We start from the raw sequence: 19,448 nt of genomic DNA, 5'->3' as shown, positions 1-19,448 counted from the left end.
GCTTTTTCTTCTTGTTGAATAGCTGATAAACACTTTGAAATGCTGCGGAAAACCACGGTGGAAAATTGATGTGAGGAGTAGAAGGCCGTCCTGGGGTATGTCTGTGATGTGCTGCCAACGACTGAACCAAGTCTTATGAAAGGAAGAAATACAGCTGCTCTAGTGCCAAAGAGGGAAGTAAAAGCCAGCAGAGAGCACGTCCTGCTCCTGGAGACAAAGAAAAGAATGTGTGCTCCTGCTCCTAGGAGGCTTCTCAGCGAGAGGTGAAGGCAAACAGGTATGAAAATACAACTTGGACATACAGTGGATAAAACTGATTTCAAACTTATCTATTAGCACATTTATAGAGCAAAATGAGGGATGTGATCTCGGCTGCCTATTCTGAAGGAGAGTGACAGCAGTTGTGCAGGCATTGTGCCTTATTCAGTGCAAGAAAACGTAGTCAGCATTCACTGTTTGACAGATATCAAGGGAAGGGAAGGTCATGCACACTGAGCATGGACACACAAACAAGGCTTCCTGCTCTGCAAACATCCACCCTGGTTTGGATCCAGCATTTTGGGCAGTAACTATCACTGAGCTCATCTAAGTGAGAACTGAAATTGGAAGTGTTGCACATGTAGGAAAAAGGAAAAGCAGCGGTTTGAGAAAAGCAGCAGATACGTTTCACTTTATTTCTTCTTCATTTCGGTTCCACGTTTGAATCGCATTTGCTAATTAGATCTTACAAGATCTTTGCCCTGCAGGGGGAAAGAAGCAAGCAAACAGTCACATGTAAGTTACTGAACACATTTACATCGAGTATGTTGCACTTTGGGTTTCTGAACGTCATAAATAAGGGAACTAATTACACCAGCTTACATATCAGAGCAGCTTAAGAGGCTTGTCAGGTTAATCTAACATTGGAGAAAGTTTGTCACAGTTTAATGGGAGATTAGACATACAGCCATTGATACACATACACAAATTGGTGTTATTAGTGATTTTTGTGCCGTTACACATTTTCATCTTGGTTGGGGTTTGGAGAAATGCTCACCTCCTGTTCTTTAAGAGGTTCTAAGCTGCACAGCCAGAAACTTCATTTAGTTCTGCGTATGCTGGACAAAACCTCTGGGGAACTGCTAATGCAGTTTCCATATCCATGAAGTAGGACTGAAGTTACGATGTTAATGGGGGGGGGAAGGAAATCACCTTCAGAAAGCAGCTACTGTGATTGTTTAATGAAAAGATTAGGAGACAAATTTGCTAGCTTTTAGAAGCAGACTTTTCACCACACTTGTGAAATAGCATTAGAAGCGTTCCTGTATCTGATCCTAAATGGTGCAAGGTGCCCTAAACTGCTTTGTGAAACTAAAGGAATGAAGGTGCTACTCACATCCACAGAAACACGTCAGGACTGTAAGACTCTTTCCAAATGAGGACTATTAAAGATATGATGCACCACATGAACAAATAAAGCTTTTGAACATGCATTAACATTAATCTCTTCCTTACAGGCACCAGACCTCTGTAAAGGTGCTGTCAGTGCTCTGCTCGGCTGACTCTGCAGCAGTTCAGCTGGAAGCAACTCTGAACTTACAAAAAACCAGGCAGGAGGAAAGGTGAGAAAGCAACTAACACTTACTTCAAGGTTTACACTGAATTTTAATCAAGTGTCCTGTGCAGCTACATACCAAAAGGTCTTTTGACAGCTGTAACTTTACCTCTTTTCGTGTGCAATAGGGAACACAACGCGTCTTTGCAGCCATTATGTACTAAACCATACAGCTGCAGGGTATAAGCTGTCAGGGCACTCTGACAGAACCAGTTAATACTGTAACATCTCATCCAAGCTGTGCTGCCATCTTGGATGTCACGTCAAGCTGGTGATGACTTTGTAAATACATTCAATCCAGTTATACACTTACTACCACTTCTTGTGCCAAGACTTAATGTGCTTCAGTGCATGAAGGAAATATACAACCAACTCCAGGAATAGATATTCCAGCTCTCCATTTCAGTTAAAAAATAAAATAAAATACAGCAGTGATTACATTACAACTTCATAGCAGATATTTATAACTTAGCTATAAACAAAGGCTGATCTAAAGCTCTGCAGCCAGCCCTCAGGTAATGTGGTTGCCACAGAATTGGTAAGAATATTAACCATTTTTTTTCCAGTATTACAACAACTATCTTTTAAAGACTGCAAGTTAATATAAATGACACCTCTTCTGACATAGGTTTCCTCCAAGGGAGAAAGGCAGGAGAAGCTTATTGTTACTCAGGGAAAAAACATATTTTGATTCTAAGTCTGAAGTCAAGTGGAGCCGTTTGCATACAGTGAAATGGACACTGCAGTCTCCTTTTCAAGAATAGTAATTTATGAATGGACAGAACTTTGGTATCTCTTTTAAGCATAAATTGTATCTACTGAAGCTGTGTCTATGGGGGGAGGAAGGGAAGACAGATGACTCAAATCTATTACAAAAACTATTGAATACTTCTGCAGTGTTAAGGGGACATGCAGGCCCAGGTTCATTCTGATCTGAGTTGTCACTTGGCTGCTCTAATTCCACTGAGCCTTATAACAATCTAATTTGACAAAGAATCTGGGCCACTGCTGAAACAGCTTTGGCTTGTGACCTCCACGTGAACCTATGCTCAGAAATTAGTTCAGCCTGCATGACTGAGTCTACATCGAGGCCTTGTCCCATTAGCAGCTTAATACACACTGCAACCTTAACAACCTGGTGTTAGGACGCAGCGATTCAGTAAAGCCATTCTCCTATTTAAGTTATACATCAGTGAAAGTGGACTGCTCTGTATGTATTTTAAATAGCAGAGGGCAGATTGATTTAACAGGCTTTTTTTTTTTTTTTTTTTTTTTTCCTTTCTTAAAAGAACTTCTCAGAAATAATCTCATGATGTTGTTTTTGTTCTGATTCCCCAGCAGGCAACAGCCCTCAGCTTCCTGGTCTTTCACACAAGGCAGGATAGAAATCAGTTCTCTTCCTAGGACAGGCAACCCAGCAGCGCTGCCTGCAGTGGGGCAGTGCTCTGAGCCAGCTGTTACAGGATGATGGACAGATAAAAGCTGAGGGGTCTGTTCAGTGCCTGCTATTCAGTAATGTACCCCTGTGCCTCACTAATGTCTGTGAATTTGGCTTCACAGCTCCTTTGTGAGGTAGGAAATGACTGCTCCCAGTGTAGCAGGGGAAGAAAGTGAGGCACAAGGAGATTAAGCTATTCTCCTGGGTTCCTACAGGAAGTCAGCAGTAAAGCTGACAATGAATTTAATCCCTAGCTTAGTCACGGGACAGTCATTCTCTTTGCCTGTATACACTGGGCACAACGTTTTGATATAGCCTTCATTTCTGCAAGCAGCAAACATCATGAAGACAGACACAGTCATAAGTGGTTTCACTTTGCCATTCTGCATCTCTGAATATTAAAAGAGTGGTTCAACCTGCAGAGATATGCTACACAGTGGCTAGATCATATTAGCTTAAGGTTCAGTCTACACGACAGAGGAGGTATAGCAGCAAAGTTCCAATTTAAGTCTCCAGTGCAGATTAGAGCCCACTTCTGTTTGCTGTTTCCTTCCTTCCAGGAAGCATGAAATACAATAAACGCTACTAACACAAAAGAAAGTCAATGAACAAAGACTTCTACCATTAATTACAAACATTAGTGCAAACCACACAGCAGATTATTTTTAGCACGCTCAGTATTTTCTGTGAGGAGGTCACAAAACTGAGGCTTTAAAACCTCTCAGTGTCGTACTCTTAGCCAACTAGTCGGCTTTGAAGCTCACACAATCAACCTAGATTCTGCAGCTATGTATTTTATTCTTCCTATTTCTATGTATGCTATAATGTGTTTTAATTTAAAATACTGAAAATAGATTCTGTTCTGTGCTTTTATAAAATATAAGCCACTACAAGTCCATGAAGATTGAATTCCAAAGCTGAATTATGTGTTTGGCTACGAGACTTGCTTAGCATAATCTTTACTGCCCAGAAAAGCAAATTTTATTATTTTTAATTTAAGAACCATTTCTCCGCGTGCCTAAAAGCCAACACCTAAATCCATTCCTGATATTCAAATGTGCATCTCTGCTGTAAGAAGTGAGAGGGCTCGTGCTTTTCTTCTCTATCAACAAGTGCTCAGCACTGCTGCAAATTAGTTCTCCCTTTTTATAAGTATTCAGACGTAGATGTAGGTGCTTGGCTTTACCTGGCCCCTTTCTAAAGTTGTGGCCTTTATGCCTAATTAAGAGAGAAAGCTTTAGCTAGTTAAGAATGTGACAGGAATGCTGATCTCCTTGTACAACATTTGTTTATAGCTGGCAAATCATCTGAAAGGAAGAAAAGAACCTGAAGTCTGAAAAATATGTTACAAAGGCCTATTGAGCAGGTAAACACTCCAGTTAGTGGTCTGTGGTCTGACCCAGTTGCAGCTGAATGGATGAAACCATCATTTGGAAAAGTGCACTTTTTCATTGATTGTTCTTTTACAAGAACAGACACCAGAGCTGAGCGCAGTGTCTTCCAGAGAAGCTCTCTCCTCAGAGGTTTTCATCCAGCCACTTTATATAGCTGTTTCTGGTCTGAATTCCTGCAGAGAAATCAGTAGGCCAAATCGTGAATATCATACAGCCATGAAAGCAGTCATCAAAGTGATCAAGTGTGACTTCCACTCCAGCATTCTCCAGCCGCTTGGCGTACATCACCCCGTCATCTCTCAGGACGTCATTCTCACAGGTGAGGATATAAGTCTTTGGCTGCAGCTGCAAAGTCTCATTTTCTGCAAGCAGTGGGGCTGCTCTCACGTCAAGCAGCGCTGGTATCTCCTGGATTATTTCAGCATTGCCTGTGGTTTGTACTACAGGCTTGTAGTTCTTTTTGAATGATGAGGGCAGTAGAGATGTCCAATTCAGACGTCCTCTGAAAGCCAGAGCTTGATGTACATCAAGAGCAGTGTGGTTGTTAATCAGCAGTGAGTGAGCCAAGTCGTAATTACCATTGAAATAATCTATCCAGTAGTTAATCATGACATAACGAGGAAGAACAGGCATATTCATATTCTGCTGATATGAAGGCGTATTGAAGTCAAATGCCTGAAGGACTGGGTAAATTAATGCCTGCAGTTTTGGTCTGATGACCAAATGCTCATCCTTGCTAAGCTGTGGGAAGAACGGGATAGAATTGTGGTTATAAAGAAAACAAACATTACAATATCAACCCTGAACTTCACACAAACAACCGCTTGATAATTTTTAGGCAAGATTCTGTTCTTGTGCAATTCCATTGGCAGATAAAGCTCTTGTTTTGTCTGAAACACTAGCAGCCTGATCTTTTTCTTTACTTGTAATGATGATCACTAAGGACAGTTCCAGTATCCTGTTTCCAACAGAAATCAGTAGCAGATATAAAAAAACAATAATGCGAAATTATTCTTCCAGCACACCTTCCCAGTTGAACTGTTTACAGTTGAAGGACTTATTGAGTCAAAGGAGCTATCTAAACTTTTAATAGCTTTTCAAGGATTTTTCTTCCATGAATTTATCTAGACTATTTTTTTTTAGCTTTTGCAAACTGCTGGCATCTGGTTTTCTTTAGCAAAGGCTTACTGTGTGCAGTAGAGCCTCTGTGTTGGAGTAGAACCTACCGTCTGCATCTGATTTGAGCCTAGAAAGTATACTTTTGGTACCCCCTAATTCTTTTAGTGGAAGAATTGTCAGACTCTTTTTTTCCTTCACCTTCTACTTAAGATACATGAATCTGTACTGTATCTCATCTCTTTCAGCCTGAAGTGTATTTAACCTCTGCTGACACAGTCTTACATCACTGATTTAAAAAGAATTCAGAATCATGGAAATGAATTTTGAATGCTGTTTCCAAAACATGGCTCCATCCTGTTGATCAGTCCCCAAGACAAAGACTTTCAATGCCTTATTAATTTTTCCTCACTAATTCAATACTGCAAGATTGTCATGATAATTAGTTGTCTGAGCAAGGTTGTCATGATAATTAGTTGCCTGGGCAGGCTATGTACCTTCTTATCACCAATGGTTTATGGCAATTCAGAAAAACTAATAATATTTCACTCAGCCATGAACGATACTATTACTCGCCCCAGGCTGCCTTTAAAGTCTTTAGTAGATTAAATTCAGATTATGTTTAAACTAGAGATACACAAAAGAAAATTTCTTAATTGTGAAATGCTGCAGGAAGACAATTTAAAGCTTCGTGTATTATATATTTATTGCCCTTCGTTTGTATTTGGAGGAAATAAGAACATATTTTTCTGTGATAAGCACTTGAAAATAGGAAGATAAATAAGTTATGAATGTAGCTAGCTACCTAGGTAGGCAAACAAAGAATTTCTCAGCAAAAGGGGTTAAAAGAAATCACTTAGCTCCTTGTCCTTAAAATTTGGTCCATAAGAACTCATAAATGCACTAAGATATGGCAAGCTACTTGACTCATGCAATCGACTCGTTTTTCTTCTGTAAAATGACAAGATGCTGGTTTTCAATAGAGAGAGCTACTACTCTGTCTCTGACGCTGGCACATCATCTTGTGATGATGCAGCACAAAGAACCTGTCAACCTATATGCACCACTGAATTAGGGATAGTTATAGTGTAATACATCACAGACACTGGATGTTACCTGCTGACACACAGCAGCAGCCAAATTTCCTCCTGCGCTATCGCCAGAAATTGCTATTCGATTTGGGTCAACTGAATACTCAGCTAAGACATCAGGCTGCAAGAAATGCTTTGTAGCACGAACAGCATCATGGAATTGCTCAGGGAAGCACACCTCCGGTACCAGCCTGTATCTACAAAAGAAGCAGGAAGGTAAGAGACAATTATTAGTTACTAAACTTCTCTTCCCTGATCAATACATAATATCAGATACATCTTAGTGGCAAATAACTATTTTGTTAAGGGTAAATACTACAGTAAAAATGAGGTGTGTAATACTTAACCTTATAATTAACATTCTTACTCTAAAATGTTTATAAGGACCTATTAGATATGAATAACACCAAGACGGTATAATATTATGCAGTACTTTCCCAACAGAGGATTTCATCACACGTTATAAAAATGATCTCAGCTCCCCACCTGAACTGCTGTGAAGGAGTGACGCCCAGCAGACTCAGCTGAGACAAACAACTCGGTAGCTCTGTTTCCCAAATGTTTATCTAAGCTCAGGAGAGCTGTACCTTTGTACCAGGAAATTAACAGTGGCCAGGAAGTGAAGTAATAATGATTTACACTAACAGACTCGATAATTATTCTCCTTTATTAAGGAGAGAGGCAGGGACATATGCAATATCCAAGTGGAGCAGCAGCAGCTGAAACCTTTTACTACATCTTCTCAGTTCCTTAATAACAGCGTAGGGGAAGTCAGTTTGTATTTACTGAATCATTTGTAACCTAAGAGTTGTTACTGGGCCTTATGGTGCAAAGCACATCTTTCTGGTTGCAGTTTTTATAATCTTAACAGATTTTACATATTCTCAGCAAAGCAAATTTAAAATGTTTTGAGAAAGTATTTCCATTGTCAGCTTGACAAAAGCTAATGCCATTACAGAGATGTCTTTTAGTACAAAGCAAAGAAATAATCTTGCCATTACTTCTGAAGCAAAACAAAATACTGTTTCCTGGTTCAAAGTGTTTTCTTTGGAGTCCAAGCTAAAAAATATGGTATATGCAAAATAGATGTTAAGCTTAATTTACATCAAGTGTTTCAGACACCAAATCTGTCCTGCTTTCAGTAAACAATATATATTACATCAGCTACAAAGTTATATGAGAGAGGCCTGAGCAAACTAGGCCTTGCAGAAATAGGCCATGTTGTGTATAGATCACGAAAGTGAGATGTGCAACTCAGCCAATGAAGAAAATCTAATTAGACTTCACTAACTGAAAATAAACACCTTTACTGAAGGACATAGTAGCTAAGGAGAGATGACAAACAACAATGAGGAACAGCCAGTATTATATCACCTTAAGTGAGAAAATGAGTAACTAGGAACTTTCCAATACTGCGATTGATACTTAACTGCTTTTTTACTTTTTATTTCTTTTTCTACTAATAAACAACAAAGAAGTGAAAAAGCGAACATTAAAGTACACTACAATGCCTACTGAGAATCAGTAGCACCAACTCCATATAATTAAATTGTAATTAGATCACGAAGCTTGCTATGTAATTAACTGCAAGTCAGAGCCTTGAGTAGTTATATGAAGTGATTGATTTTGCAAAGGAAAATATTGAAGTTGACAATAAAGGTGGGAAAAGTACCACTCAAGTTGGAGTCATCTCGGTAATTTAGTTAGCTAGCTGAGAGGTTTGTTTACTTTGGAATCATTCTGCTAGTGAAAAAACCAGTGCTGCTACTCTGTTGTCTAGCACCCTGGCATTCTCCTGCTCTTGAGTGGAGTACAGGGCTGAAATGAGATGACTTCAACAGCGGGTGCTTAAGAGAACAGCAGGAGTTGCCATGCTTGACTGCGTATTTTGGTTAATGAGCAGTAACAAATGATTTGCTAATTTTTGGGCTCCAGACCCTTGCTTAGAGTGCCTTAGAAATGGTGGTTTTTAGACAGGCTTCAGATGTTTGGTTTTTTTTATGTATAATATACCTTCAGTCAAGGATGAAAAATTCTCTTTTTCTCCATAGGGAGTCAGAGGGATGTGGTTCAGCCTTCCTTCAGGTATGTAACAAAACCGTTTTTGACAAGCATTAACAGAATTAAAGCTGAGTGATCTCAGGTTTTAGCTGCACTCCTTACATGCAGATACATTTGTGAGATGCACTAAAATGTGTAAAATTTGCATTCCAGTGTTTTGTCCAAGTGATTAAAAATTCTACTCTTCTCTTACATTTCTGCTCTCTGCAATGACTTCTAAAAGAAACAGAAATCCAAGTGAACTTTTGATTCCGTTCTAATTTGTTATTCTGAAAGGATAACAATATCAGAGTTGTAGAGAATTACAAGTTTAAAGCCTTATATACAAGGGAAAAGGGCAAAGCTATGAGAACTACATTACATATTTCTAATACCTTAAAATTATGTAATTAATGTTAGATTACTCACTCAATTGAGACAATTACAGCATTGAGAGATTCGGCCATGACTCTGCAGAGGTTGTTATAAAGGCTTGTTCCTGCAACAAAAAAACCCATGGTGTTAGGTAGGTGCAAATCCATTGATAGCAGTATCTCCCAAACCATACCTAAGCATCTTAGTTTCAGCTGGGATGGAATTGTTTTCTTCAGAATATCTGCTATGATGCTATGTTTTTGGTTCTAGGAGAAAAAACAATGCTGACAACACACCAATGTTTACAGCTGCTGCTAAGCAGTGCTTTACAGAGCCAAGGCCATTCTCAGTGAAGGGCCCAAGGAGCTGGGAGGGAACTGAATTAGCACAGCTGACTTAAACTGGCCAAAGGGCCATGCCATACCATATGACATTGTGAGGAAGGAGTTCTGAATGGTTTGGAGTTCACCTCTCTTCCCCTGCTTGGGCGGCTTGGGCACTGGTTGGTGGCTGATGAGAAACTGCCATCATTTTTTATATACATTTATAAATATATGTTTATATACACATAAAAATTATTATCCTTTCCTCTATCTTAGTAAATACTTCTATTTTAACCCATGATTTCTCCACTGGGAAGGAAGAGTGAGTGAAGGACAGTGTGGTGTTCAGGCACCTGCCGGGTTAGACCGCAACAGAAAGCCTTCTCAGAAAACATAAAGGCTTCTAAGAAACAGAAAGAAATGAAATCTGCTTAAACCAGATGAAGTTCCAAATGTACGTTTTAGCAGAAGGAACACAATTTACTCCATGAGAAGTCCTAAGGTCTGATGGCTTTTTCCCCTCATCTGTTTCTCGGTGACTTGGGGCTTGTCATTCACCCACCTATCACAGTTCTCACAACAGGACAAAATTCAAGGTACCTGGTGGCCTGGGGTCACTGCATCCGGAAGCAGTTATTACCATATGAGTCACTGATTTTTGTTCATTTTATTATTGCATGTATTGCCTTGATTCAAATGAGCTGCCCTATTAATGTCAAGTGAACTACTTATTTAACAGAGGATTAATCAAGGTTATCCTGTTTGTCAGGAGACTGATTTTCCTTAATTTTATTCCTTTCCAATTACTTAATCATTGATTCCTGGTACCATAAAATATACTGGGACACTAAGTGCCTTATTAAGTATTTAGTCTTAGTATTTAGCTGTAACATCTGTGCCATTAATTTCTGCACCTTGGACTCGAGGATAGCTGAGTTACAGTAATCCAAACAAAGCACTGTAATTTACTATAAACTGTTTGTACAGCAAGTCTTTTGCAAACTGTTACAGAACAGATGATATGGGCAGGACTCTAACAAACATCCCCTAGGTAGGCCTAAGAAAAGTCATCTCAAAGCTCAATTTCCCTGTGAGGAGTGATTTTTTTAAACTGCTATGGGGCAAAGAGACTGCTATTTCCTAGGGTTTGTGAAGACCAGATTTTGAAGTTATTTAGGACACTAAATCTCACTTAAGTTGTGGTATAGCACTGTTAATTTTCAAAGTAGTTTCTGCTCATGATTGCAGTAGATTCCATAAAGGAGAGGATGTGGAACCCAACTCTACCCATATTCTTGGTCATGCTGCCTGTTTTCTGTAATCAGCAGTATGTATTCCTAAATACACACTATTGGAAGCCAAACACTAGCAATGCTCTTGCATGCAATTTTGTTCAGTCCACTCTTTGTGTAATCGTTTGTTTTGTATATTGTGTAATTTGTCCTGTCGTGATGTTGCAAAGTTAATCTTTTGGTTCTTTTCCAGTCTGCATCCTGATATGTTTTTCCAGTGGATCCACTGTATACTTTTATCATGATTCTATACATCCGCTCCACCAGAATAGAGACGGTGACTACTCCAGGTATGTCCCTGCAAAATCCAGGAATTCAGGTATGTCTCTGCAAAACTGTCATCTCCTGTCAGGAAAAACACCTTTTGGTTTCTCCTGCTGGGAGGAAACCAACCCAGAATCCCAATTAGTTACCAACAGACACGTACTTGCACTTGCCAAGGCCCAGCCGCCTCCATGGATGTAAACAACGCTGCGCTTCAGGGGTTCATCTTCCTTTGTAGGAGGTACAAACACTCTGACTTCCACACCATCAAAAACAACATCCGTAATGTTAATGGGTTCAGAAGAGACAGACTTCAGCTTGTCAAACGTACAAATCAAATAATTCAGAACTATCAAGTGATGGCTGAGTCTCAGATAGTGAATCAAGTGACACTTTGGGGGGAAGAAAAAGAAAAAAATTAGTTACTTCAGAGTAAATCATAATGCTGCTTTGATGTAACTGTCTTCAAAAGGCAGCTTCTGTATGAAAACATTTATAAGGTCTTAGAATATTCTTCAGAAAATGAATGAATACCAAAACCTATAACGTTTTAAAAGCTGTATAAACCCTGTCAGTAAAGGACATTCCAGCTTTTGAATGGCACCTCTGAAAGGGACAAACGTGACCGACAAGCAGATTCCACTTTTGTACTTGTGAAGCTCCTCAGACTGGTGCCAGTAGAGGGCAATACCACCCAGTCAACATTTTTGTGGTGGTAAGGTAGGAAATATGCAAACTATTTCTCTTATTTCACCCCAAAGCGCAAGTCTTTCCATTTCCAAATTAAGTTCTCAGTGATTGCAAAGGCATCTGAAAACAGGAACAGTCTCAAAGGAATACAGTGCTTATTTACTGGCTTGCCCTGTATTTGCCTGCTGAATTGGAAAAGATCTGAAATGCTATTGAAAAGCTGTGGCAGGTTTGTGATTTCTTCCCCAGAGACTCAAGCGTGTTACTTCTTCTGTGTGGGTGTGTAAAACAGTAAGAAAATAAAGAAAGATCTCAACTTGCTGTCCCCTTACGGTAGGATAGATTTTATCCCTGCTGAAAACCCAGGATTTTCTTTCTAACTTTCCCCTAAACAAACTTGTTTCTCTAAGGAAATAACTCTGGGATCTAAGGCACTCATTCAACCTAAATGCTCATGACCTGCTCCCCATGTACAACTTGTCAACCCATAACCACTTCAGTGCTTTAATTCTGCTGCTATCACCAGTACAGTGCAAGCCTGCTAGTATGAATTAAACAAGCCCAGTACTAGGGAGAGGGAGAGAATGGCCATTCAGGTACCAGTCTAACAATATTAATACTGCAAAGAACAGATACTTGCTGTAGCCTAACCTATACAAAAACTAAGTGAAAGCCAAGTCAGATTCTGTGTGATAAATGTTTTTTTCCAAGTGAGAATTTTACAGTCTCTTTCTGACTTTATGTTCACAAGGAGAGAGATTTCATTTTCTCGCTTTGGTTTTCTTCGCTGTCCTTCTGCACTACCATTTTCCAGTTACTTTTAGTGCAAAGTTTCAGTGTCTCTGTTAGGGAAGTCTTCTCAAAGAGAAGGGACAGCTAATAGAAAAACACCGCTGCTGTCAACACATCCTCCAGAGCAAAAGCAAGTTTTGAAGCACCTCCTATCAACTGAGAGACTTCCTGCCTTCTAGTAAAATTTATGCCAAAAAGGATCTCCTCCCTTGGGTCGCTGTCCTTACATGTGGCTTTTAAACCCACTATGGTTAGTTTAAATGTGAACAAACAAATGCATATGACTCAGCTTTCAGTAGATGCTGTGTGAAAAAGACCCTGAGGCAGCCTCCATTCCACTGCAGACTTCTGTGGAAAGCAGATTTTTCCCCAGAGGGTCTCTGACTGCAAAGTACAATGGAGCGGTAATGTGAGTGGGGAGAGAGGAATCCATTTCCAAAACAAAAATGTACAGAAATCTCTTTTCCTGCTTGGCTCGTGGTAAGGTTACCCTGCTGAAATAGTTTGGTGAGAACCCAAATCTTGGTATGTTTGCTGCTTTTGTTGATGGATTAACATTTCTGCATACTTACGGTCTTTTCTCTGGGAGAAAAAACACCAGTGTCCACCCAGTGGGCAGAAATGTTGAACTCACAAGATTGTACCTTTGAATCTCAGATCATGCTTTTCTCACACCGTTACTTAAGAATCTCCACAGGAAAACACCATTCAAGATTGAAACTTGAAGAGCAATACACCCACTAATAATCTGGCATTCAGTTTACTGAGGCTGCCACCGATTTGTCCAGAAAATGATCTTCTATGTGCTCTATAGAGGTTCCCAGAGAAGGTAACTAATGGGAAATACTGCCAGGCGAAACCATCATTTTTGTAGATTTTTTTCAGGCTGACTGTGCTGCAGAAGGCTATTTATCCACGTTCTTTGTAGACATGATTACCACATGTTCCCTGGAATCAGAAATGTTTTTTTTTTTTCAAGGCTAGTTGCAGCTGTTTACTGAGAAGTGTTTTGCCCTGTTTTTTTCCAATCCACAGAACACCACGGCCCTCTGCAGGTTTATCAGTTGCTTTCATGCCTTTTCTCTGCAATAGACGTCCCTTTCCAAGAACCAAAGAAATCAAAAAATAGAATAACATGGAAGAGCTGCCTCGTACACCGAGGCACAAAAGGAACAGCAATAGTTCTTTCATGTTTACCTCGTCAGATTTCTCTGCCCAGCACTTAGAAGCACATTCTCTGCAAGTGTATCTAATCAGTCAATTTGGTTGTTATTTACAACAATCAGGATTATGCTTTTTTGCTGGCAAAGAGATTGCCTTGTCCAGAGTTCCTACAAACAAAATTCTTAGGTAAGAAGGTATCTTGTGCGTATATGCTTGTATGTAATGGTTGCTAAATCCAATCCAGGACTGCGCTGCAGTCACGGAGTCAAAGAATCACAGAATATCCTATGTTGGAAGAGGTCCACAAGGATCACTGACTCCAACTCTTAGCTCTATACAGGATCACCTAAAATTCTAACCATACGAACACTTTCATTTGCTAAACAGGTAACTTGAAAAAATGTGGCTGGTGAACTTCATGAGAATGAGTAATGGAGTTGACGCTCCCAATGAGCTTAGCTGCTATGGAGCAGGACAGACCTGCATGTGCAGGAGGACAAGTAGAGCAAATGTGAGTATCTTGCAGGTGTTTGAGCCACTTCAGAAAATCACCACCCTGCACAGACTGCAATATACTTACTGGCAATCTATCACCCAGTTCTGATTGCAGCTTTTCACTTTGGGGCTGTTGGCACTCTAATTTATGGCTGCTTTGGTAGGCACCATTACCTCACCTTTGATCAACCTAAATTGGTAGGATTCTTCTGGTGGCTCCTTAGGGTTGCTTGGGACTCTTTATGATCCCTTTATGAAGAATCCCAAGCGATCACTGTGGTTATGCTTAGCCCCTCTTTCACAGACTTGTACTCTGCATCAGTCATTACCAAAAAAAAAACACAACACCAAAACAAACAAACAAAATAATCAGAAAAGCTGTATTTCTGTTGCTCATTTCTAAATTTCTCATATTCTCAAACAGCACTCAGCATACCAGGATTAAGGTGACACTGTCCTAACGGCAACGTGAGCTATCCAACTTCACAAACCTCTGACCTTTAGCCTTGAAATTACTGCAGCGGGTTGCATTCAGATGACACACAAAGGCAGCGCGCCAAGCTGAACACATCAGCTGCTTCCTTCACAGCAGTGAGATGCCAGGTCCTGCTCTGACCTTAGCCGAGATCAGGAGCTGAGAGTTAGCTTCAGCTGTTTGCCTTTTTACATGAGGCATTGCTCAGGACTGAGCCAAGTCCCATGTGTGACTCACCAAGTAATGATGCTGACACTGGGCGGCTGAACCTCTTAAGACTTAATTTCCTACCTTTAGAAGATGCTGCTGCTCCTGAATGACATTATACTCAGTTCAGGCAACATTTTGCAAAACACACTGCTGTAACATTACAGTCCAAAATGCCAGCTGCAACATCTGTGAGAGACTAGCAAAAAAAATAAACAGGCTCATTTCCCCATCTTACCGTGTGCAGAATACATCGGTCTGACTGCATTTGAGGAAGTTTATGCCCTCTAAAGGTTAACCTCTATTTTCTTCCATTTTACAGAGCCATTTCTTAGAACAGGTGCATTACTGCACAGTACCCAATGTGTACTTTTGAAAACTGTTATACAGAGAGTCCTCGAGGACTCAAAGATAAGTGCTCTAATTTCCTTTATTACTGGAAGGCCGTTTTACAGTTTATCAACTAGGAGAAGCTCTATTATTTTTACACTGTCAAGTTTCATTCTTACACCTGTTCATCCATGATGAACTGCTTTTAGACCAGATAGCCAATAACTTTTGTCTCTACAGCAAACAAGGCTTGTAGTGTATCTGTTCTTACTTATATGCCATAGTGGATTAATGTAAACCAATTTGCAAGACTGCATCCTTACGTGCAAAAGTATCAGCTTACTTGGATGGCCACAACTACGAGTTACATCTCTCCATATATGGGTAGGTAGATTAAATATTAAAATGTTAGATGGAACTAATTACTGTTTTCTCTACTCCGGAATGTTGATGTCCCATGCCCTAGATTTTATTCAAAAAGGATGCATCAGAATAACAAGTACCTTGATAGAGTGGTTCAGAAACAACTTAATTCAAAGGGATTGTTAAATAAACATATGCTGCTCTCTTTAATTATGAAATGCTGCTTTAGGCACTTCTTGACAGATACCATGGAAAACAATTCTGATGGTTCAATTTACTGCTCAGTCCTATAATCCCAAGTAGTTTTCTGTGGCTGACCAATTATCAGTGAAGCTGAGTTCTGACAGTCTTATATACACGTGTTCACTATCTCTCATTTCTGACCTAAAACTTCTGTGTAACATTGCAGTTTTCTATGAAACCGTGGCCAAGTCCCATTCTGAGACAGGTGAGAACATTATTCCAAGTTAAACACTTTTGCACCAATTTGTTAATGACATGAAGCTGAAGATTCTGATTTCATTCTGAAAGCAGCACAGCATAGCACACTCAGCACAGGAATAGGGCTCTGAACCTCCAGCTCTGGTATTTTCAGTGACCTCAAACAAGGCACTCTGTCTGCATTTCCCCCAAAGTAAGATTAGGACTAGCTCCCTTTTGTAATATGTTTTGAAACCTACTTATGAAAACTGCCCTATAAGCATTATGCATTTTTAGCCACTTGATAATACATAAACACTTGAAGGGTTTTGCACTGATCCAGGGCACTGAGTCAGTCCCAGCCCTGTGAAGGAATTTCATTAGCTACCTGGGACAAAACTCTATGCAGAAATGCAGCACCTTGTTATTAGTACACTGAAAAGCAGTGCCAGCTTCAGTGTGTTTTATTGGTAGTGTTTATAAGAGGAGTGAGAAAACAAGCACATTATCCCTAACAAGAAGTTGTCTTCTCGACTGCCAGAGTCAGCACAAATCTATTTCAGAATAGGGAAACAACTGTATTTAGAGCACATAAAGTTTGTTTCATGCTTTGGAAAGAGGGACTTTAGTGTACTTTGGAGGTTTTAAAATAAAAATCACTTAGTAATGTACTTCTGTCTGCTATCAAACCTACAAAGTAATAAATAGCAAGCTGAAAATACATTCAGAAGTAGGTGAAAGTTCAATGGTCACATTTAGAGCATCGCTAAATCATTTGGTCTCGCAACCTCCGGTAGACAAAGAAAAAGGAAGCTCAGCTCTACAGAAGGACACACACTTGATTTTATATGTACACACTAAAGCTGTCTACCGCAGTAAGTACTCAGGCTTAACTTCTACAATCTTAGCTTCAGTTCACACAGTTCATTCTTAATGGCAGTCACTTACTCCTGACTTTGTGCAACCTCTCAGTGTTGGAAAGACTTCTAAACACTTAGAGAGCACCTCATTTTGCTCTCTCTGGAAAGAAAACCCCAAAGTTTACCTGTTTGGTGGTTCAGGGCACCGCTAATACCTCACTGATGCTTTATGCTTCTGTCTAAAAGCCATTTGTTACTTCTTGTGTTTTGTAAGCTGCCCGTGTCTGATATTTAATACATTTTCCTTGCTATATGTAATCATCATATTTCTATGGCCACAGATGGGAACAACTCTCTAACAAGTTACCACTTTCCCCTAACAGGGATGAAGACAGATGTGGGCACCTCAGTGCTGCCAGTTTGCTCCAGCTGCCACCAGGGCAGGCTGTGTTCTGCCAGCTCCCCTGGGAGGAGGACCTCAGGATGCCCCAGAAGGGATGAGAATGCCTCCGGCTTCCAACCTGGAGACACTGACACTCATCCAGCTATGCCTCGCAAACCACAAGCAAACAGAATGTGTACATAAGCCAATAGCAGTATATATAGAGTTAGTCACACGATTTTCTAAAGATAGGTCTCCTTCAGCTAGAGGTTATGGACTTGATTCAGGTGTTCTTGGGAGAAAGGTTACCATGTGTTCTGCAGGCAGGACGCTGTGACCATATAGCCCTTCCAGTTGTTAAACTTCCAGCTCCACTGGAAAGGTATGTGTTGTTATTTTAGTTAACAGCACACAGCAAGTGCATGTCAAGCCTCAGATTTTTAATGGAAAACTTGTGCTGTTGTATGCTATGTCTACATAATTTCCCTGTCATAGCAGCATCTTTAAGGGAGAGTAAATAAGCAAAAAGCTTTATTCTTTCACATCCCAATGGCTCAGCTGAGAGGTCTATTGAAAATCAAATAACCATCTGAGTTGGAATGGACCTTTAAAGTCCAACTCCCCTGTGATGAACAGGGATATCTACAGTTTGATCGACAGGTAGTTCCAACTCTAACTGCAAAAGTGGCATCCAGAGAAGCTATTCAGGGAGAGTATGCAAGCCTGGACATTGTCCTCCGGCTTCCACAGTTACTGTTAGGAATCTTCCCACCCAGTCCTTCTGCTATTGTCTGTTTATGAGCCCCCTCCCCATGAATTCATCCTGTCTGAATCTGCTGATGTCCTCCACATGCAAGCTGTTAAAGGTTTTAAGGACAACATAATGAACTGAAATGCTGCTAGGAATAAAGACTGAAATACTTCGACACAGACAGTACCCTAAGTCAGGCGTGACCACAGCTGATCAGTCCTTGTTGAAGATCAGACCAGCCTGGCAGAAAACCAAGCTCATAGCTGAAGCCATCATCATAAGTTTGTGATCTCTTTTTTTCAAGCCAGCACACACATAGTGAGAGAAAGTGAGGGAGAGATCATAAAGCAACAAAAAAATCATGTGTCTTATAGCAAAAACAGCTATTCTGAAAGGGTTTTGTTGACTAATACAGTTTCAAATACAGGCTGCTTGATTTTGATATTTGAAATAAGATTCCCTACGTCTTCTTTCCTTAAAGCATTAGTGTATGGAAGAACAAGCCATTAATTATTTTGACCTGATGTCCCCGAGTCTAAAAACAGCTTGCAGCACATCGGAAGACCTCCATCACAAAGCCGGCAGGGCGGCTGGATGCCATCTGCGAGCAAAGCACTCTCACCGATTCCCGACTAGGACAAAACCAGGAGCAGCCCGGGACCTGGCCTCGCCCCCTGCCCGGACTAGGGGGACGCGGCGCCGAGCTCTGCTCCCGGGCAGGCCGGGCACCGCAGGACAGCCCGAGCCCGCGGTGCCGGTGATGGGCTCTGATGGCGTTTCCTTACCGTCTGCTGCACCGCCCGGAAGGTGGCATCCAGCAGCATCAGCTTCCACGAGTCCGACACGGTGCCGGGCAGCGGCAGGTAGATGTAATAGGCGGACAAGGCGGCCAGCGCCGCCAGCAGCACCCAGGCGGCCCGCATCGCCCCGCGGGGAGCGGCCTCCGCCGGAGGAAGTGCCGGCGCTTCCGTGCCAACCGCCCCGAGCCGCCGGCTGCGTGTGCGGGAGCGCGGGGTGGTGGCAGAGGCCTTCTCCGCGCCCGCGCAGCCGCCGCCCCGCCCGAGGCCCGCCCGCCCTCCGGGGAGGCCGCGCCGCGGAGCTCCGCTGCCCGGAGCCGCCCCGACCGCATCCCCGCCCCGAGCTCCAGCCGTGCTGTGCGGGACCGGGGCGGGACCGGCCGGGCACGTCTTTGTCGGGCTTAACGCCGGAGGTGCTCGGCCCCCCCCAGCCGGCAGCTGCTGGAGAGACTGGGGAGGAGATGTGTGGGCTGCAGCCGAGGAACACCTGCATTTTAGGCAGGCGAAACGGTGCCTGGGTTTTTAAACGGAGATGGATTTTTTTTACGATGTGATTTATTCTGTCATTTTATTTTGAACTGGGATTTTTTTTCTTCCCGAGTTCAGTAACAGATACTGCTGTGACCCCCCCCACAGCTCCCTCCTCTCCCACCATTTGGAAGCTATTGCTAGATGGAATAATTACGCCCAGTGGAATCCACGCTCGTGGCTGTCAGTTGAAAGCATCAAACGCTTTATTCTATGAAAGATTCCCTTCTTTTAAAAAACAATAGCAAAAAATCAAACACATTTCAA

The 19,448-nt window shown here is 41.4% G+C and overlaps 1 protein-coding gene across 1 annotated transcript; it reads right to left on the bottom strand.

The window, feature by feature from the left end:
• Nucleotides 1-1,975: 1,975 nt before the first annotated feature.
• NCEH1 (neutral cholesterol ester hydrolase 1) lies at nt 1,976-19,079 on the bottom strand. Its single transcript, XM_072344101.1, has 5 exons — nt 18,642-19,079; nt 11,091-11,319; nt 9,103-9,172; nt 6,659-6,830; nt 1,976-5,167 (listed from the first exon to the last, which is right to left on the bottom strand). The coding sequence occupies exons 1-5, from the start codon at nt 18,777-18,779 to the stop codon at nt 4,550-4,552; spliced, it is 1,227 nt and encodes a 408-aa protein (XP_072200202.1). The 5' UTR covers nt 18,780-19,079; the 3' UTR covers nt 1,976-4,549.
• Between the last annotated feature and the right edge of the window lie 369 nt (nt 19,080-19,448).

This window comes from Excalfactoria chinensis, chromosome 9 (genome assembly GCF_039878825.1).
Source record: "Excalfactoria chinensis isolate bCotChi1 chromosome 9, bCotChi1.hap2, whole genome shotgun sequence".
NCBI lineage: Eukaryota > Metazoa > Chordata > Aves > Galliformes > Phasianidae > Excalfactoria > Excalfactoria chinensis.
Note: the sequence above shows the minus strand (reverse complement) of the source record. Positions and strands in the feature narration are given on the sequence as shown.

Excerpts from the sequence above, each read along its gene's own strand:
- NCEH1 (XM_072344101.1), bottom strand. The coding sequence starts at position 18,779 with ATGCGGGCCGCCTGGGTGCTGCTGGCGGCGCTGGCCGCCTTGTCCGCC. Across the intron at positions 6,831-9,102 it reads GCTGTAATTGTCTCAATTGA|ATACAGGCTGGTACCGGAGG; the intron begins GTGAGTAATCTA and ends CTTCTTTTGTAG. Across the intron at positions 5,168-6,658 it reads CTGCTGCTGTGTGTCAGCAG|CTTAGCAAGGATGAGCATTT; the intron begins GTAACATCCAGT and ends TTCTTCCCACAG.